Genomic DNA, 21,343 nt, shown 5'->3' on the forward strand with positions numbered 1-21,343 from the left:
TATTTATTTCATTTTTTTGTAGGTGTGTTGATGTTTGCCGTGTTCAGCTAGTCCATAGTGGAACTCGTATTCGACAAGCATTTGGAAAGCTATTGAAGTCAATCCCTTTAGATGTTGTCTTGAGGTATAACAATTGTATCAATACAAAGACATCCCACAATGTTTAATTTAGGAAAAGACAAATTGTCTCTTAGTGAATTAATATCACATCTTTTGTGGTACTTCTTAATGATTGAAGAGATGGCAAAGGATCAAATCATGCAGGTCTAGAAGAAAATAACAAAAATTTGTAATTTTTATAAAGCTTATGATGATTGCTACAGAATAATACTTAAAGTGCCAAAATGTGTTTCTCAGTAGTTATTATTTGTAAAACTAAATTGCATTCTTTTATAGTTTTTAATTGGGTTAATTTTGGTGATTTAAGAACTTTAAATTTCAAAAAAAAAAAAAGAACTTTAAATTTCAAAGTTGTAGTAACCTTTATTTTTAATGTCTTAATTTTATCTGTTTTTACTGTCAGATTTAGTTAACAAGGAAGTATTTCATTTACAGCAGGAGGTAACCTTTTAACTAAAGGATTTTGTGTAACAGTGACTTTATTTTCTGTCTACAGCAATAACAATCACACAGAAATTCAAGAAATTTCTTTAGCATTAAGAAGTCACATGAGTAAAGCACCAAGTAACACATTCCACCCACAAGATTTCTCTGATGTTATTAGTTTTATTTTGTATGGAAACTCTCATAGAATAGGGTAAGACCTTTCTTTGACTCTTTCATCTGGGAAAAGTACTTTAAATATATTTGAATATCTTAACCCTGTGCCCAATTTAGAGGAGAAAATACATCAGGGGTGGCAGAATAGAAAGTAATGTTCTTTTCAAATGAGTTGTTTTAAGTTTTCAATAGTAGGAGGAATTGCTTTGAAGATGGCACCTGAAGAGATAAAAATGAGCTTTACACTTGATAGTAAAGGTGAAGTGTGGTTCACATGTAACTGATGTGTCCTAGTCATCAGTGCTTTGGGGAGGGGCCTGAGGGTGTAGACATTCTGGAGACTTTTACTTGCAGTGACTATTTTATCCTGATGGCCAAACTGTCATGAGCCTTTTACCCTAATAATCTGTCCACACTATACCCTACTCTATTTCAGCCGTAAAAGACTTTAAAATGAGAGGTGCGGATATAATTAATGCTTCCCAGTTTTATAGGTTTGCCTTTTTGAAGTAGGGGAAAAGTCCTATATTCCCATTTCCCTTGCAATTTGTTTTTTTGTTATTGTCTGTTTTTTCTTCAAATGAAATTGTCATTAAATATGAAACTTCTTTTTCCAGGAAGGACAATTGGTTAGAAAGATTGTTCTATAGCTGCCAGAGACTGGATAAACGTGACCAATCAACGATTCCCCGCAATCTGCTAAAGACAGATGCTGTCCTCTGGCAGTGGGCTATTTGGGAAGCAGCACAGTTCACTGTCCTTTCTAAGCTGAGGACCCCACTCGGCAGAGCTCAGGATACCTTCCAAACAATTGAAGGTAATTGACTCTGCACTGTTTCAGACTTTGCAATGTAAATACTTTCAAGCTTGCGTTAAGAAATAATGGATTTTTTATCTTCATTAAAACAGAACTTTGAGAGTACACAGTTTTTTCATTTAATACTTTATCAGTTAATCTAGATATGTTCGTTAGAATAAGCTTTTATTAAATAATTGTGTCATGTGTGTTCATTCACAAAGTTGCTAGCAAATTTGGAAAACTCAGCAGTGGCCACAGGACTGGAAAAGGTCAGTTTTTATTCCAATTCCAAAGAAAGGCAATACCAGAGAATGCTCAGACTACCGCACAATTGCACTTGTGTCACATGCTAGCAAAGTGATACTCAAAATTCGGCAAGCCAGGCTTCAACAGTATGTGAACTGTGAACTTCCAGATGTCCAAACTGGATTTAGAAAAGGCAGAGGAACCAGAGATCAAATTGCCAATGTCCGTTGGATCATTGAAAAAGCAAGAGAGTTTCAGAAAAACATATACTTTTGCTTCATTGACTATGCCAAAGCCTTTGACTGTGTGGATCACAACAAACTGTGGAAAATTCTTAGAGATGGAAGTGCCAGACCACCTGCCCTGCCTCCTGAGAAATCTGTATGCAGGTCAAGAAGCAACAGTTAGAGCTGGACATGGAACAACAGACTGGTTCCAAATCGGGAAAGGAGTACAAGGCTGTATGTTGTCACCCTGCTTATTTAACTTATATGCAGAGTACATCCTGAGAAATGCTGGACTGGATGAAGCACAAGCTGGAATCAAGATTGCCAGGAAAAATATCAGTAACCTCAGATGCGCAGATGACACCACTGTAATGGCAGAAAGTGAAGAACTAAAGAGCCTCTTGATGAAAGTGAAAGAGGAGAGTGAAAAAGTTGGCTTAAAGCTCAGCATTCAGAAAACGAAGATCATGGCATCTGGTCCCATCACTTTGTGGCAAATAGATCAGGAAACAGTGGAAGCAGTGACAGACTTTATTTTTGGGGCTCCAGAATCACTGCAGATGGTGACTGCAGCCATGAAATTAAAAGACGCTTGCTCTTGGACAGCAAGGAGATCCAACCAGTTTATCCTAAAGGAAATCAGTCCTGAGTATTCATTGGAGACTGATGTTGAAGCTGAAACTCTAATACGTTGGTTAACTGATGCAAAGAAACGACTTATTTGAAAAGACCCTGATGCTGGGAAAATTGAAGGTGGGAGAAGGGGGTGACAGAGGATGAGATGGTTGGATGGCATCACTGCCTCAATGGATATGAGTTTGATTAAACTCTGAGAGTTGGTATGGACAGGGAGGCCTGGTGTGCTGCAGTCCATGGGTTCACAAAGAGTTGGACACAACTGAGCGACTGAACTGAACTGAAATAATTGTGTCGTATGTGTTTGTTCACGAACTTAGGGAATTTGTGTGGAGAAGACATTTTTTCCTTCTAAAAATGGAAAGATCATTTTGTTTTTAAGTGACGGATATGCAGAGGATACTTGCTAAATGTGAATTTGTGAAATTATGTCCAAGAACTTCTAGAATCTTTGAAGACTCCTTTTAAATGTGGAATGTTGTCTTTGGTTGTAGGTATCATTAGAAGTCTTGCAGCTCACACATTAAACCCCGATCAAGATGTTAGTCAGTGGACAACTGCAGACAATGATGAAGGCCACAGTAGCAACCAGCTTAGACTTGTGCTGCTTCTGCAGTATCTGGAAAACCTGGAGAAGTTAATGTATAATGCATATGAAGGATGTGCCAATGCATTAACATCGCCTCCCAAGGTTGGTTTCAGTGGGCTGGATGTTGATTTACAGCAGTTTTGTGGTCAAACCTGGCAGCGTGAGCAGAGCTGAAATCACAGTAGACTTGTATATATGCTTTATGTGTATTTCAGACGTTTCTGCCTGTAATTTGTCAGAACCAGTCCTGAGCTCTTCTTTCTCTTCTAAAGGTCATTAGGACTTTTTTCTATACCAATCGCCAAACTTGTCAAGACTGGCTGACTCGGATCCGACTCTCCATCATGAGGGTTGGATTGTTGGCAGGCCAGCCTGCTGTGACAGTGAGACACGGCTTCGATTTGCTTACAGAAATGAAGACAAATCCGTCTCAGGTAAAGTGGTGTGTGTGGAGTTAGTTAAATCTGTTAATTAGAAAAACTTGGGGGTAATTCCTTTGCTATGATCTAATCTATGGATAGGGGCTTCCCAGGTGGTACTGGTGGTAAAGAATCTGCCTGCCAGTGCAGGAGATGCAAGAGACTAGGGTTCGATCCCTGGGTTGGGAAGATCCCCTGGAGTAGGAAATGGCAACCCACTCCAGTATTCTTGAGTGGGAAATCCCATGGACAGAGGATTTTGGGGCTCCAGTCCATGGGTCTGCAAAGAGTCAGATGCAACTGAGCACACAGTCTGTGGATAAAATAAAGGTTCTATTGATATTTAAAACTTTTCATCCAATATTTTTATACAAGCAATAACTTCCAAAGTTGCCTATTTATATTTTTTACTTAGAGTATGTGAAAATATTCATTACTTAGGCTTAAAGATTGGAACTTCTAAGAAATTCATGTATATAAGAAAACTTTTATAATCACTTGTAATGATTATATAGTATATAGGAAAGTACAATTTATAATATGTGTAAAAATATAATATTGATAACATTATAATATGTGGGGAAAGTGCTGACTTGTAGGTGGGGTTACTAAATAAATAGAATCCAAAAATTGCAAATGTCTACTAGTTAATATCAATAGGCAATATGCAAAAACATAAAATTAGGCATTCTTTGATTCATGGTTATTTAAATTTTTGCTTTGTATTTACTTCATGTATTACTCCTAAAGATGCCACAGCTGAAATGGTAAAGTTTTTTTTTTTATTTTGTAAAGATTAACACCCAAGTGCTATTTATTACAGTCCATCAGCACCCCCTCCCCCTCGTATCTACAGTATACATGACGTTTTAGGAAATTCTAATAATGTAATTTCATCATTGTAAAAGCAATTGTTAAATAAATTTGACTTTAAATAGGCTTTAGATTGTGATCAGTAGTTGTAAATTTAGTAGAGATTTGAATTTTGAGGGTATTGACGTCTTTGATTTTTTTTTTGAATGGCCGCTTTCAGGGAAATGAATTGGAAGTAACTATCATGATGGTGGTAGAAGCATTGTGTGAACTTCATTGTCCTGAAGCTATACAGGGAATTGCTGTCTGGTCGTCTTCGGTTGTTGGAAAAAATCTTCTCTGGATTAATTCAGTGGCCCAACAGGCTGAAGGGAGGTAAGTTAGAAGGAAGGAAATGGGTGATAGGAGTTCTTTATGTTAAGTTTTTTTGTGTTACTCACTGACTCTGTAATTAAATGTTAATTACATTTAATGTTGATTCTTAATTGATAACTTTTCGTGTCAGAATCTGATACAAATTCCCCTTGATAGCCAGAGTTCTCACTTATTAGCTCTAAACTTACTCGATTCCTGTAGGCAAACTCTTTGCATACCTTGGACTCCTCTGTATATGTTCAAGTGAGTTTTATCATATATGGAAAATGTAGGGAAAATAAAAGAAGGGTCATAATTCCATCTCTTATTGGTAACTTGTTTTGTTGTACATGCTTTTCTATTTCTTTTTCTTTTATATCCAGTTTTCTATCCTCTTTTCACAGAAATAGCAGTGTTTCTGCTGGTTACATGATTTTGCTTTTTCTACTCAGCAGGATTTAAAAAAAAATATTTTGCCCTGTTAAATTTTCTACAGTGTGATTTTTAACAATACATATTTTTTTTTTTGAGTGCACCATAATTTAACATTCCTTATTGTTGGACAGCAGAATTATTTGGGATTTTCTTTTTACTAATCTTAATGCACCACGGCATTTAATTCTTTGCTCATGTTTGTGATTGTTTTCTTTGAATGCATTCCTGAAGGTTGATTTACTGTTAATAGAAGAAAGGCTACAGACCATCAGGCTTATGATACATACTGTTGCTAATTTACCCTATGTAAAAGATGGTTCCCACCTGTATTCCTAACAACAAAAATAACCTTTTCCCTTCTCCTTTGTGTATATAGAGGGCCACTGCGAACCAAGAACTCTGCCATCATTTAATGAAAATGCTTGTTTTAATATAAATTTCTTTATTACTAATTAATAGTAGAGGTTTCCCCATATGTTACTGACCATCTGTGATTATTGAAAACATAGATGATGTCTTTATGGCCTCTTGGTTTTTTGGTTACTGATCTGTGAGATTTTATTATACACCAGGATTATTGATGCTATCTATCTTCTTGTTTGGTAATTTGTTTTTAATATTCATTTTGGGGGGGTTTTGTTCTTGTTTTTCTTTTTTTGATGCCCAAAGTTTCAAATTATGGTGTCATTAGATCTGTTAACTTTCATGTGTTTTAGTGTTTATTTTTCTGTTGAGTCTCTGCATACATTGAGATCAGATACTTACTGATATTTTCTGTTAGTTTATACCTTCTCTTTTCTTAAACATTTAATGATCTTTGGATTTATTTTCATTTTTTTGTGAGTAAGAAGTCTAATTTTGTGCCTGCTCAGGCCCACACAAAATAATCAACTTATTGTCTCCACTCAATTTATTGAATAACTCATTCTTTCCAGTGTTTTTAGAAATGAAATATGTGGATAATTAAAAAATAAGACTGTTTGAACTTGTGTTGAAGGTTTGAAAAGGCCTCTGTGGAGTACCAGGAGCACCTGTGTGCCATGACAGGTGTCGATTGCTGCATCTCTAGCTTCGACAAATCCGTTCTCACATTGGCTAATACTGGGCGTAATAGTGCGAGCCCCAAGCATTCTTTGAATGGTGAGCATTCCAAGTTTAAACAAACAGTTGTAGTCAAATAATTTGTACTCGTGATCTTACTATACATTTTTAGATATCTCTGCTCTTTGAAATATTTATAACTGCTTTGGATCTCTCTTGCTGTCTCTTTATTTTATGAAATGTTTTCACTTAGGTGAATCCAGAAAAACTGTGCTTTCCAAACCAACTGATTCTTCTCCTGAGGTTATAAATTATTTGGGAAATAAAGCATGTGAGTGCTACATTTCAATAGCTGATTGGGCTGCTGTACAGGAGTGGCAGAATGCTATCCATGACTTGAAAAAGAGCACCAGTAGTACTTCTCTCAACCTAAAGGCTGATTTCAACTACATAAAGTAAGGATTTCTTTTCAGTTATGAATTATACTTAACCCCATTAAAATTTTTTTCAGTAACTTTATTTAAAGTCTTATTTTATGGCAGAAAAATATTAAAATCATTTATTATGACAAGATGCTTGTAGTTCTAATAATACTGCCATTCTTAAAATGACTACAATGAGAAACCAACATTAGAGGTGAGGAGGATATTCATGTAGAGGGAAAACATATTTGTATGTTGAAATAGTCATTTGGGATTGAGTCTCAGAACCTGTTCTAAAATCTTAATGAAATAAAGAAATTGGTCACTGCTTTAGAAAGGATAATACTTGATGGCATTATTTCTAAATTAAAAGTGAAAGTGAAGTCGCTCAGTCGTGTCTGACTCTTTGCGACCCCATGGACTGTAGCCTGTCAGGCTCCTCCATCGATGGGATTTTCCAGGCAAGAGTGCTGGAGTGGATTGCCATTTCCTTCTCCAGGGGATCTTCCAGACCCAGGAATCGAACCTGGGTCTCCCTCATTGCAGGCAGATGCTTTACCGTCTGAGCCACCAGGGAAGCCCCATTTCTAAATTAGGTGTGACTATATCAAAAACATTTTTTTAAAGAGGACAGAGTTTATGACATTTGTAAATCAAACTCCCTTTCTTATTTTCTCTTCTTCCTTTTATTCCTTTGAGCATTTATTAATATCTTAATTTGAAATTTGAGTACAAGCTGTGTCCCAGACCCTTGGCTGAGATGATAAGGGTTGTTAGTCTTGCCATCAGGGAGCTCTCTAGTGAGTAAATGAGTTAGTGGGTAATTTCTCCATTGAACATGTACTGAGTGCCGGCCAGTGGGGTGCAACACTGTGTACAACAGACACACATTCTCACCCTTGAAGAGCTGACCTTCTAGTGAGGAGTAGACACAGGCAGACTAGCTTGGGAAAAACCATCAGCATGTCACTTGAGCACAGGCTTGAGGAAGCAGATCTCTTGCAAAGATGATAGACTTGGAGTGTTCTGGAAATGCCTGGGAGGCCACTATGGTTGGAGCTGAGTGAATAATAGGCCATAAGGGTAGAGAAGTAAGATTTTGAGTCCCAGTAAGATAGAAAATCTTAGGTGGGATTTGAAGAAGTATCTGACCTACTGGCTTTCTTTGCTAGGTTGTCAGCAGGCTGGAGGTGAGGGGCTAGGGTGGGAACGTTTGGCCATTGAACTGTGGGGTGAAGGTACAGAGAGAAAAAAGATGCTATTAATTGAAATAAGAACACACAGAAGACAATGAAATTTTTTCTGAGATGTCAGTTATTAGCTGAAAGTACAAGGCATAGTGGGGACACAGCAAACCTACCTTTGGAGAGGACTCGGACTCTGTGGTGGCAGAAATAATAAGTGTGTTGGTCAGCACATCAAGACAGTTCATTAATGCCAGGTGATCGCAGCTCACCCAAGAAGCTGGGATTTGTTAAGGTAGAAGCAGGCACAATCATTTCCAGTGCTGTATTCTGGCTGGGTTGTGACGGAAGTGACACGGTGAGAGGGATAGGAAAAGAAGAGAGAAGTGGAGAAGAGGAAATTGAGAAACTGTAACCCTGAAGCTGGGAGGGATTTGGGGGCAGGAGGAGAAGGGGACGACAGAGGATGAGATGGCTGGATGGCATCAGCGACTCGATGGACGTGAGTCTGGGTGAACTCCGGGAGTTGGTGACGGACAGGGAGGCCTGGCGTGCTGCGATTCATGGGGTCGCAAAGAGTTGGACACGACTGAGCGACTGAACTGAACTGAACTGAAGTCCTCTTGTTGGTTCGATAGCAGCTGTAATAGGAATGGGAATGGAGTGAAAATAGATCTGAAAGTGGCAGTGGATTGCTGGGATGTAAGGCCCTCATCCTGGCCTTGAAGCTACAGATAGACTATTGGAAAGAGCTCGGGTATACCATGTTCAGGTCAGGTGAGGAGAAGGGAAGGAAAAATTCTTTGAAAGAAGAGGAACAGGTTCTGTAAAACAGTGGAAAAGTGAGCAAAGGAGGGAGGCCAGCAAAGAAGGTAGAACTAGGATATCAGATTGAGGCAGTAAGACAGGAGGCCTACTGGGGCTTATGCTTTAGATGAGCAGTGAGGTGAGGCAGGGGATTTAGTGGTAGCTCGGGAAGAACTGGACGTTGAAGTTGCCCCCGCAGAGCTCTGCTGTTAGTGTTTTGGTCGGGCCCTCAAAGATAACATGCTGCAAAAAGAGGAAGGAAATGTGGAGTGTTGGGTATGCTAAACTGAGTATCTGTAGCTGTGAGTTTGTGGTTTGCACTCTAATTAAGATGGTAGTTGCATCTTCAATGGTGGCCTATGTGGAAGGAACTTCATCACAGGAATTCTGTGTAACTGCTCCCTTTTCCTATAATTTGTTCTATTTTTTTGAATGGCTCCACAGCCTGGAGAGAGTATAATACAAGCTAACCCAGTATTTTAATTACAGATCACTAAGCAGTTTTGAATCTGGAGAATTTATTGAATGCACTGAACAATTAGAATTGTTACCAGGAGAAAATATCAGTCTACTTGCTGGAGGATCAAAAGAAAAAATAGGTATTAGATAATTTTAAAATTAAGTATTTTAATGAACAAATTGTTTAAAATGTTTGGCTTAGTATACTTTAGTGGAAAATCTGACAGTTTTTGTACATTTATTGGGGCAGAGTGTGAAGCAATAAATTAGGTCTGTTCTCTTTACATCTGGCAAATATAAAACAGTTTAATTCAAATTAAGCAAACTAAAAAAGATTATTGTAATACTTAGAGATCTATCTAGCCATTTTCTTTGAAAAAGTGCAAGTGTTTAAATATTTTTCTTGCTTCACATCTTAATATGGTCGATTAATTAAACTCTTTATTATAACTAGAACATTTTAAAGAGTGTAGTACTGAAATTAAATATTGTGAATATTTTATGTGTTAACATTGATCTGCTGAATTCATTGTTTGCCCCATTAAATAGTAGGTTGACTTACTGATTTTTGAGTCTTTGAAAATGAACTCATTTTGGGAGGTCTGAGGTATTATGTGAAGTATTTTTATACTTTTTAAAATACTTTTTTTTATGCTGTTTTTATGCTTCACATAGAGTAATACCTCAGACCTCCCAAAATGCTATCAGAAATGCTTGATCATAGTGTCTGAACTTAAATATGAACTTAAACATGAAAGGAGGTATTCATTGGTGATTGTTTTTTTAATACTATCAAGATATCTTGTCATTCTTACACATTAAAAATGAATTAACTGAGTGGAACCTGTTTGATTTCTGTAGATATGAAAAAACTGCTTCCTAACATGTTAAGTCCAGATCCAAGAGAACTTCAGAAATCCATTGAAGTTCAGTTGTTAAGAAGTTCTGTTTGTTTGGCAACTGCTTTAAACCACATAGAACAAGATCAGAAGTGGCAGTCTATTACCGAGTAAGTTTAATCCTAAGGAGGTAAATATGTATTACGTGTGCCATATGTGTGTAGTTTGGTGGGGGTGAGGCAGTCACCGGATCACTGCAATGGTAGTCATCATAGCTTCATTTTAGTTGTAGGAGTTGTAGGTTGTGTAAATGCCGCTTGCAAATATACAGAGGTTGAAACTAAAGAACGTCAAAAATTCCATATCCCCAAACACAAATAGCTTGACTTGATTATGTCATTTTACTTAAAAGCAGGCGGTTCCTTTTTCTTCCCCCACTTTGGATGCCAGTGTGGTAGCATCTTATCACACTGCTTTATCCCTTTAGTGGTTACAAGTTGGAAAATGTTTTTTGTTAATTAGCAGCAAATATTTTGTTTCAGAAATGTGGTGAAGTACCTGAAGCAAACCTCCCGCATAGCTGTTGGACCCCTGAGACTTTCTACTCTAACGGTTTCCCAGTCTCTGCCAGTCCTAAGTACTTTACAGCTGTATTGCTCTTCTGCTTTGGAGAACACAGTTTCCAACAGACTTTCCACAGAGGTGCGTATGTATACATTTTTAACCAGGATATTCTTTTGACCATTAATAGGCATTAGTGTGGACAAGAGCTGTTTCTCAAGTTTTTTTAAAAAGTTTTAAAAATAACATTTGTAGCATTTTTGGACAAGCTATTAATATTAAATCCAGAAATCTAAAATGCCATTTTTCAGGCAGATTTTCACTGGAGAACTATGTGAGGAAGATGGAACATAAGAATGGCTAGTTGCTTAATTTTTCTTCTTCCTTCCTTTCCTCCTTTCCTCCTTCCTTTTTTTGCACAAGGAGTTGATTATGAAAATATATACCAGATTGTATAAATTTCAGATTTGACTGAAAAGAACACACAGTGCCTCCTCCTTCAAACAGGATAAAGTTTAACCAAAAGTGAACCCTTCCCAAGGGAAATAATCCTTGAGAATCTTTTTATGAAGCGGTTGTTTTATGTTTTTCTGTAACTTAGCTTTTGCTTTATAGAAAATAACCCTTTTTTAATTAAAATATGACCACTTTATTGTAAATGCATTGATAAATTGGACTTAATATTCTGAAAAAAATATTTTTGCTTTTGGAAAAACAAAGGTTTTTGTCTTTTTCCCTTGTGATTAGAAGATACAGTGAAGGTAGAGGAAAGTTTAATAGATAAATCTAGAATAGATCTGAAGTAGCTGCCCTGTGGGGTCATATAAGGATTCTTTTTACATTAAGTGGTTTTGACTTTTCTCTGGCAGGACTGTCTTATTCCACTCTTTAGTGAAGCTTTGCGTTCATGTAAACAGCATGATGTCAGGCCATGGATGCAAGCATTAAGATACACGATGTACCAGAGTCAGTTGTTGGAGAAAATAAAAGGTAACTAGTTGTTGTTTTTAATAGCTTTTTTGAGGTATAGTTATACATTTTGAATGTGTAGTTCATCAGTTTTGACATTTCTTCATGTGTGTAGCCACCAATACAGTCAAGATGCAGAACATTTATGTCACCCTCAAAGGTTTCCTTATGCTTCTTCCCAGGTATTTCTCCTGTCTGTCCTGTCTTGGGCAACTGCTTATTTGTTTCCCATCACTGTAGATTAGACTTGTCTTTACTAAATTTTTTTATGAATTGTACAGTGTGTTCTGTGTCTGGCTTCTCTTGCTCGCATTTTATTTTTTAAGGTTCCCTGTGTTGCATGTGTCAGTATTGCCATCCTTCCAACAGTTGAGTATATCCATTGTATGAATTCACCATAGTTTATCTGTTGATCCTTTAACAGATACTTGAGTTGTTTTCAAATTCAGGCTATTATGTATAAAGTTGCTTTGATATTCATGTACAGGTCTTTGGTTGGGTATACATTTGCCTTTATCTTAAATAAATACCTAGGATTAGAGTTGTTGGGTCATATGGTTTAACTTTTGAAATAGTTCACCAGTTTCTTATAAAGTGGTTGTATATTTTACATTACTTCTGACATCTATGTACTTGCAATAGTGGGTCTTTAGTTTTAGTCACTGGAGTGAATCTACAATAGTATCTCATTGTGGTTTTATTTGCATTTTCCAGATGATTAATGATATTGAGCATCTTTTCATTTGTATAGTGGCCATGTATAAGTATTCAACTCTTGCCTATTTTTAATGAAGACTTATATGTTCTGGATATTCAAATTCTTTGTCAGCTGTACTATACTGTGAATGCTTTAAATAATTCAAATGAATACAGAATTAGCATTTGTATAAATATTTCTCATTTTTAAGAAAGAAATGTCATGTTGAATAGATATTAGAAATTTCCTTTTGCTGTAAAACAGAAAAGTTGCCAGAATTCTGTAAAATTTGTCAAAAATGTGGTCGTCAGAGTTACTGAGTAAGTTTGCTACTAAATCTTAAGTCAGCTAATGCTGGGATAGGGACTTGTGCTGCAAGGTGATGACTGGCAACTCTGATTCACCAGGACCTCAGTGCCAGATAGACCTAGTTTTGGATCATTTGCCCAACACTTGCAAATCGAGGAACCTCATGGCAAGTCATAAACTGCTGAATCACTTTGCTTATCAGTTATGGGGATTGCCCTGCTCAGATTCTTGAAAGGATTGACAAGGTATATAAAAGCCTTAGCACAGAGCGTGACATATAGTAGGGCTACAAGTATCATCTCCTTTCTCATCCTTCCTATACTGAATAAGTTTTAAAATTGAGAAGGAAATGTCAGTAACCTAACACGGAACTTCACTCTTCCTCACATTTCTTTTTTTATTTAGCAAACCCTTATCAAAATAATGTGCTTTGTGCCAGGTACTGTGCTGTAAGTTGGGATGTAATGGTGAACAAGAGAAGCCTGTTTTCTGCATTCCTAGGACCAAAGGGATTCTGAAGTCTAGCAGGGAAAATTGTCATCAAGCTAGGAACAGCAACATGGTGTGCTGACTGGAGATGCATGTACATGGTGCTTAAAATAATGCAACAGGGCCACTAATTTAATCCTAGGAATCAGAAAAGGACTTGGGGAGGAAGTAACATTTAAGCTGAGAAAGAAGGCAGACTGATTTAGAGAAAACACCATGTGTGAAGGCCACCAGCAGTAATAAAAGATTCTTAGAGGACTCAGTTCTCATCTAAGGGAGAATGGGAAGAGATGAAGCTGGATGAGATTGAGATTAGAGTGGAATGCAAGCATCAGTGCCTTACAAGCCAAATTTAGGAGTTAGGGAAGGGATGAAAGGGAAATTAAGTATTCAGATTTACCTTTGTATAAGATCAGTTCAGTTGCAGGTTGAAGAATAAATTAGAGCCTAAGGCAGAGCAGCAGAAATCCCTGTGAAAGGTAACCAAAATAGTGACAGTAGGGACAGAAAAAAGCTGATGTGACGTGAGGATTGACAGTAAAGTCTTAAGATTTAAGATGACTGCCAGATTCCTTCTCAGGTAGCCAGGTTGATCATGTGCCTTTACCCAAGAACGAAAACAGAGAAGGAAGTAAGAGATCTGTTGGAGGGTGGTGGGAAATGGATTCCATGTGACACAGGTTAAAGTGCCTTTGAAATACCCGAGTATAGGTGACTAGACTGGTAGGCAGGTGGGACTCAGATGTCAGGTCTGCTCTAGAGATAAGATTCAAGCATCATCAGCATTTGTATGGTAATTGAAGCCCCAGGAGCAGATGATATTGTCCAGGCAGAGTATGCAGAGTGAGAAGAGTAGAGAGCCTAGGCTTGACCCCAGGAGCCCCAGTTATAGCGGATGGGTAGTGGACGAGAAGGAGACTGAGAAGCTGATTCTTCAGAAAGGTAGGAGTAAACCAGAAGGAAATGGCATGGTAGAAGGGCAGAGGGTACTTATTCAAGAAGTGGGGATGGTCTAGCCTTATCCTCATCCCCTGCCCATTGGCCTAGGCTCTTCACTAGGTGCAGAAACTTAAAAAGTTAATTTCTTAGACTGGACAATTTTTACTTTCATCTACTCCATTGTATACATTCATTTTAACAAACATTTATTGTTCATTGTGTGCCAGGCACTATGCTAACTTCTAGGGATTTGAAGATGATGAAAAATGAATTATCTTTATTTAGGGAGGCAGTGGTAAAGAGAATAATTGGGGAAGGAATTTTTGGCCATGTTTTTGTGCTCTCTGGGATTAGACCAATCTGGGACTAATAAAACATTTTCTTCTCTGCAGAACAAACAGTTCCAATTAGAAGCCATCTCATGGAATTAGGTCTAACAGCAGCAAAATTTGCTAGAAAACGGGGGAATGTGTCACTTGCAACAAGATTGCTGGCACAGTGTAGCGAGGTTCAGCTGGGAAAGACTACCACTGCACAGGATTTAGTCCAGCACTTTAAAAAACTGTCAACTCAAGGTCAAGTGGATGAAAAATGGGGGCCTGAACTTGACATTGAAAAAACGAAACTGCTATATACAGCAGGTTAGTAAAATAATACGTGACTATATACTAAAAATCATGTGTATGAATGTTACTGTGTATGGTAATAGAAAAGTTGATTTTTTTTCAACTTTTGCAGAACATTTGCGTCCTGAATAAGTTTTGTGTAATTGAGTTATCTATATAGTTTGGTGCTTTTGATTTTGTTATTATTATAGTAAGAAATGTTTCCAGAAATCATTGATTATCACTGAATTTACAATATTACTTTACCCTGAAAGAATATCATTTGTTTACTGCTAAGAGATGGTGTTTTGATCTTTTTATAGGCCAGTCAACACATGCAATGGAGATGTTGAGTTCCTGTGCCATCTCTTTCTGCAAGTCTGCCAAAGCTGAGCATGCTGTTGCCAAGTCAATTTTGACATTGGCTAAATGGATCCAGGCAGAATGGAAAGAAATCTCAGGACAGCTGAAACAGGTTTACAGAGCTCAGCAGCAGCAGAACTTCACGGGTCTTTCTACTTTGTCTAAAAACATACTCACTCTAATTGAACTACCATCTGTTAATACGATGGAGGAAGAGTATCCTCGGATAGAGAGTGAATCTACAGGTAGAATTTGTTTTAATAGCTTTAAAATGTTAATTTTAGAGGTTATTTCCCCTGTTTTAAAGTTTACAATGTTGTGTGCATGCTCAGTTGCGTCTTGACTCTTTGTGACCCCATGAACTGTAACCCCCCTGGCGTCTCTGTCCATGGGATTTCTCACGCATGAATACTGGAGTGGGTTGCCATTTCTTACTCCAGGGGATCTTCCCAAACTAGGGATTGAACCTGCGTCTCTTGTATGTCCTGCATTGGCAAATGGGTTATAGGCTGACTATAATTTGCCACAAAAACTGTCTGTGGAAATTTAGTATATTATATTGCCCAGAAGTGACTCAAGCACATTTCTTTAGTATCTGACACCAACCATGTGGAAGTCACTGAACTCAAGCCTCCCAGGCCATACTTCCCAACTCCCCAGTTCATGGTGCTTTTATGGACTTAGATGTTTTGCTGGCAGAAGGGTCCTACCTGTGATATTTAAAATTCTTCCTCATACTGGGAAGAACTTAACATAGATATAGAATAGTGGCCTCTGATCCTATTGACTGGTGAAGCACAAAAACTACAGAAAGGTTCAAGTTTCACGTCCTGACACTAATGTATGTTCCTTACAGAAAGGTACTCGACAGATGGACTAGTTAATTCATTCAGTGTTTGGGTGCCTGTTGTGGTAGGCACCATTGTCCAGGTTTTACAGATTGAGAGATAACTAGACGTTTTGCTAAAACATTAGAATTTTGTTTATGTTGTTCATTTTGATGTTGTGAATCCTAGAACTGCAGTTACTTAGATTAGTCTAAGTAATTCTAATCTATGTACTATAGGTGTCTTTATTTGTAAGGCATATGGCTTGTTACCATTATAAATCTTCATATTGGCAAGTGGCACTATAGCAGGAGATTTCTTCATTTCTAAATTGGGGATAAAGATATTACTTCATGAATCTCTCATTGAATGAAATTGTCTACTTATCACATATTATTTTTGCCAGAATTTTTAAGCTGAATCTAATTGTGAGGAAATGGCCAATCATATCCAAAATACAAGACACTCTACTACACGTCTGACACCTGAACTGTTTGTAAAGTTCGGTGTCATGAAAAACATTGATGTGTTTTACAGGCTTACTTGAGAAGCTGAGTGATTGATTTCAACATGTTAGCCTTTCAGAAAAGCATAATACAAATGTGTGCTTTATCAAATTATGTACCATTATAATGTTATAGGACTTACTGACCGATAGCAAATTCCTAAAATGTAAATGAAAATGCTGTTAGAAATTTATGAATGTGACATTGTTATTTTTTTTTTTCCCATCATGGCAGTACATATTGGAGTTGGGGAACCTGACTTCATCTTGGGACAGCTGTATCATCTGTCTTCAGTACAGGCACCTGAAGTAGCCAAATCTTGGGCCGCATTGGCTAGTTGGGCTTACAGGTGGGGCAGAAAGGTGGTTGACAATGCCAGGTATGTATGTTAAAATGTGTAATTTATTTAATGCATTGCAAAATAGAGATTTAAAATGTCTACTGACATGGCAAAGCTTTGGTAGCTGAAATACTGATGATTTGTTTTATTTTTATAGTCAGGGAGAAGGTGTTCGTCTGTTGCCTAGAGAAAAATCTGAAGTTCAGAATCTGCTCCCAGACACCATAACCGAAGAAGAAAAAGAGAGAATATATGGTATTCTTGGTCAGGCTGTGTGTCGCCCAGCGGGGATTCAGGCAAGAAAAACCTGATACAGTATTTTGGGGGAAATAGTGTTCTAAATAGCATATACCTGATTAAATATTTCAGATGAAACTTCGATAAGATGAAAGTGAATTAAAATATTTTTCTAAGAAGAATGTGATTTGAGAAATCAAGTCATTTCCTTAGGGTTCTGTTAAAAAAGGTGAAGTTCTTTTTATGTAAAATAGATTTCTCTTTTCACTGCTCTTATCAGATATTAGCTTCTTATCACTAGCTTAGAAGCTTTTTAAAATATGCTCATGTCTAAGCACTACCCCACGTATTCTGAATGGAATGTTTGTGTATGTGTTGGGCATAGGAGGGTTTGTGTAAGTTTACTAGGTGATATTTATACAGCCATAGCTGAAAACCAGCCGACTAGATAGTCTGTATGATTTATTCCCTTCTGTCTCAAAATTCTATTAGTTCTAGAATGTTATAAGTCTAATTTGGTTGTAGACTTTAGACATGTGAATTTTATTTGCTGAGCTAAAACTGTTGACTTCTTGTTCTAGACTTTGGCATATATCAGTGTCTGCCAAAGCTGGTCTTAGGTACATGTGCAGTACTGTAGAGGGTCAGGTAATTCTCTGCAGGAAGAATATTATATTGTAACTGAAGCATTTAAATTCCCCAAATCAAAATCTTTAGTCTTTGCTAAATGCCTATATCCTTCTTCATTAGCTACATTGGTAAGAGAAGCATGGTAACATTTATTTAGCATGCATAGCACTAAATGTGGAATATTTTGATCTTTCATAAATGAGAAAATGCTTGCATATATTAGGAAAATCATGTACCTTTCTCCTTTTTAAAATTTGTGTCCCCAAATAGCATTTTTTTGCCCTGTTTTTCTTTAGGATGAAGATATAACGCTTCAGATCACAGAAAGTGAAGATAATGAGGAAGATGACATGGTTGATGTTATCTGGCGTCAGTTAATATCAAGTTGCCCATGGCTTTCAGAACTTGATGAAAGTGCAACAGAAGGAGTCATTAAAGTGTGGAGGAAAGTTGTGGACAGAATCTTCAGCCTGTATAAACTGTCCTGCAGCGCATATTTTACTTTCCTTAAACTCAATGCTGGGCAGGTAGGTAGCACAGTATTCTTTTATGAAAGTTTATTTGAAATTTCTTTTCTAGCAGATGAAAACAGCATTTGGAATTGTTTAATTGTATCCTCTTGTCTCTCATCCTTAGATTCCTTTAGATGAAGATGACCCTCGGCTCCATTTAAGCCACAGAGTGGAGCAGAGCACGGATGACATGATTGTGATGGCCACGCTGCGGTTGCTCAGGTTGCTCGTGAAGCACGCTGGGGAGCTTCGGCAGTATCTGGAACATGGCTTGGAAACAACACCTACTGCGCCTTGGAGAGGTGGTGGTCTAAATAAAATGTTTCAGGGAAAAGTACTTCTGGGTAGAATGTAGTAAGACAGTTGAAACATAATAGTTCCTTGGATTTCCCTGGCAGGCCAGTGGTTGAAACTATACTTTCACTGCAAGGGGTGTGGGTTCGATTCCTGGTTGGGGAACTGAGATCCTACGTGCTTCATGGTGTGGCCAAAAAAAAAGTTCCTATATGTTTACTGTTTGAATGTGTTATGAAATAGCTAAATTAGTTCAAACGACACTGTGGACTGCTTGTTATACCACTTCCCTCCCACCTTTCAGAGAAATGGAAGGCTGAGAGGCAAAAAGCTTTTAATATAGAAAAGGAATTTTGGAGAGAGTGATAAGAATGTTTCAAAAAATTTCATATCCCTTTGAAAAAATTGTCTATATCTGCCTTCTTTTACAGGCATTCACAGACAATATATTTCTGTGTAACGTTTGAATCAAGATTTTGATTACAGCTGTGTACCCTTACTAAACCTGCAAATCAAGAGCTATTATGTATATAGTTCTTTGTTATCCCAGGGAGAAATTTGAGGCTCCTAGAACTAATGGCTGACATATATCAAGTTTTATCCTTTTGCCTCCACCATGTTAACTGTTTTTCTTTAATAACTTTAAAGTATTTTTCTTCTTATCCTAAAGGAATTATTCCACAGCTTTTCTCACGCTTAAACCACCCTGAAGTGTATGTGCGCCAGAGTATTTGTAACCTCCTCTGCCGCGTGGCTCAGGATTCCCCGCATCTCATACTGTATCCTGCAATAGTGGGCACCATATCGCTTAGTAGTGAGTCACAGGCTTCAGGTAAGGAAGGTTAAAATACTGCTACTTTAAATTAGTTTGCAAACACTGTTTATTAGGTAAAATTTTTTGAGCTTTATGTTCCATAGTTGATAAGAGTTTGTGACTTTTTTTCCCCCAACAATAATAATAATAGTATCAATAGTAATACCACTTACTGAGTGAGTAGCTGCCATGTCTGGCAGTAGGATGTATGCTTTACATTGTATCTTCAGTCTCAAAATAACTCGCCAGGGCTTGGAGAAACTGAGTCACCCTCAGTTCACTGAGCTGAATTATCTGGCAGATAAGGATTGAAACCAAGTTCTGAACTCTGGCTAGGCAAACTTTACTTTATTTGTTGAGACTCACCTATTATCATTTCCCCCACTTATCTTTTATTAGCTTATAATATTAATAAGTATGGAAGCTCAACTTGTAAAAAGGCATAATATCCATGATCCTTGGTCAACTTAGTGCACATGTGCAAGATGAGTTAAATGAGTGCTCTGGAATCAAATACATTATAGATGTTTTCCCTAACTCAACGTATGCACATGAGAGAAACAACCAATGTATACTTTTTTCCCATTTCATTATAGGAAATAAATTTTCCTCTGCAATTCCAACTTTACTTGGCAATATTCAAGGAGAAGAACTGCTGGTTTCTGAATGTGAGGGAGGAAGCCCTCCTGCTTCTCAAGATAGCAATAAGGATGAACCTAAAAGTGGACTGAATGAAGACCAAGCCATGATGCAGGACTGCTACAGCAAAATTGTAGATAAACTGTCCTCGGCAAACCCAACTATGGTGTTACAGGTATAGAACAGTTCACATGTTTTAAAATAAATTTGTATTATAACCACTCCCCTCTCCTCCCAAAAAAAGCCACCTAAAAACAAAACCCCTAAAGTTGTTATGGAAGTGATAGTTAAGGAGCAAAGCCTTTAAAATAATCAAATTGGTTTTATAAATCTGTACTGATAGAATCACTGATTGAGGTTCTGTAATTGGATAATGAACAAAAGATGTGCCCATTTTGCTTGAAGTTTGCAGTGTTAGCAGAACTGAGCTGTGTGTAGACTTAGAGATGAGCATGTTGGATGTGCCCTGTGTGCAGGTTCAGATGCTTGTGGCTGAGCTGCGCAGGGTCACTGTTCTCTGGGATGAGCTCTGGTTGGGAGTTCTGTTACAGCAGCACATGTATGTCCTGAGACGAATTCAGCAGTTGGAAGACGAGGTGAAGAGAGTCCAGAACAACAACACCTTACGCAAGTATGTTTTTATTAATTTAAACGTCAAAAACATAGCTGCCCCTTTTTATTAATGTAAAATACATATAAAGTTTGCCATTTTAACCAGTTTTAAGTGTACAATTCAGTTGCAGCAAGTACATTTACAGTGTTGTGTCCAGCTCCAGAACTTACCATCCTCCCGAACAGCAGCTCTGTACCCATAGCAGCTCTGTACCCATTTAATAGTACTTCCCCATCCTCCACCTCAGCCCCTGCTCACCACTTGTCTACTTTCTGCCTGTATGAATTTGACTATTCTGAGTACCTTGTGTGACTAGAAACATACAGTATTTGTCATTTTGTATCTGGTTTCTTTGACTTACCATGTTTTGAAGGTTCATTCCATGTTGTAGCATGTGTCAGAATTTCCTTCCTTTTTATTGCTGAATCACATTTCATTGTATGGATGTGCATGTGTGTGCGCGTGTGCTAAGTCGTTTCAGTCCTGATCAACTCTTTGCGACCCTGTGGACTGTAGCCCATCAGGCTCTTCTGTCCATGGGATTCTTCAGGCAAAAATACTGGAATGGGTTGCCATGCTCTCTTCCAGGGGATCTTAATGACCCAAGGATCAAATCTGCGTCTCTTATATCTTCTGCGTTGGCAGGGGGCTTCTTTATCACATTTTATTCATGCACTCTTCTGTCAGTGGACACTTGAGTTGCTCCTATCTTTTAGCTCTTGTAACCAGTGCTTCTATCAGCATTGATTTACAAGTATCTGTGTCCCTGCTTTTAATTATTTTGTGTGTGAGCCAGTGAATTTGCTGTGTCTTATGTTAATTCTATGTTTAACTTGTAGAGGAACTGGTAAACTGTGCTTTAGGATTTCAGTTTCTCCATATCCTCGCTAACATGTATTGTTTTCTGTCTTACTGATAGTGACATCCTAATGGGTGTGGAATGGTATCTTTTCATGTGCTTATTGACCATTTGTATATCTCCTTTGTCTGTTTGAATCTTTTGCTCATT

The 21,343-nt window shown here is 37.7% G+C and overlaps 1 protein-coding gene across 5 annotated transcripts in view; it reads left to right on the forward strand.

The window, feature by feature from the left end:
- The window catches only part of SMG1 (SMG1 nonsense mediated mRNA decay associated PI3K related kinase), a 98,969-nt gene that overhangs the window by 47,544 nt on the left and 30,082 nt on the right, over positions 1-21,343 (forward strand). For all 5 annotated transcript variants that reach the window (XM_070362186.1, XM_070362185.1, XM_070362187.1 and 2 more), the window contains 21 exons: positions 23-124; positions 617-757; positions 1,338-1,537; positions 3,123-3,319; positions 3,490-3,651; positions 4,670-4,824; positions 6,236-6,378; positions 6,533-6,734; positions 9,182-9,291; positions 10,013-10,160; positions 10,533-10,692; positions 11,421-11,541; positions 14,347-14,595; positions 14,883-15,167; positions 16,490-16,634; positions 16,753-16,891; positions 17,759-17,989; positions 18,099-18,276; positions 18,939-19,100; positions 19,679-19,896; positions 20,198-20,352. In XM_070362186.1, coding sequence (XP_070218287.1) covers positions 23-124; positions 617-757; positions 1,338-1,537; positions 3,123-3,319; positions 3,490-3,651; positions 4,670-4,824; positions 6,236-6,378; positions 6,533-6,734; positions 9,182-9,291; positions 10,013-10,160; positions 10,533-10,692; positions 11,421-11,541; positions 14,347-14,595; positions 14,883-15,167; positions 16,490-16,634; positions 16,753-16,891; positions 17,759-17,989; positions 18,099-18,276; positions 18,939-19,100; positions 19,679-19,896; positions 20,198-20,352 — 3,603 coding nt within the window. The remainder of the gene's footprint in view (positions 1-22; positions 125-616; positions 758-1,337; positions 1,538-3,122; positions 3,320-3,489; positions 3,652-4,669; positions 4,825-6,235; positions 6,379-6,532; positions 6,735-9,181; positions 9,292-10,012; positions 10,161-10,532; positions 10,693-11,420; positions 11,542-14,346; positions 14,596-14,882; positions 15,168-16,489; positions 16,635-16,752; positions 16,892-17,758; positions 17,990-18,098; positions 18,277-18,938; positions 19,101-19,678; positions 19,897-20,197; positions 20,353-21,343) is intronic.

This window comes from Bos mutus, chromosome 25 (genome assembly GCF_027580195.1).
Source record: "Bos mutus isolate GX-2022 chromosome 25, NWIPB_WYAK_1.1, whole genome shotgun sequence".
In the NCBI taxonomy this organism is placed as follows: domain Eukaryota; kingdom Metazoa; phylum Chordata; class Mammalia; order Artiodactyla; family Bovidae; genus Bos; species Bos mutus.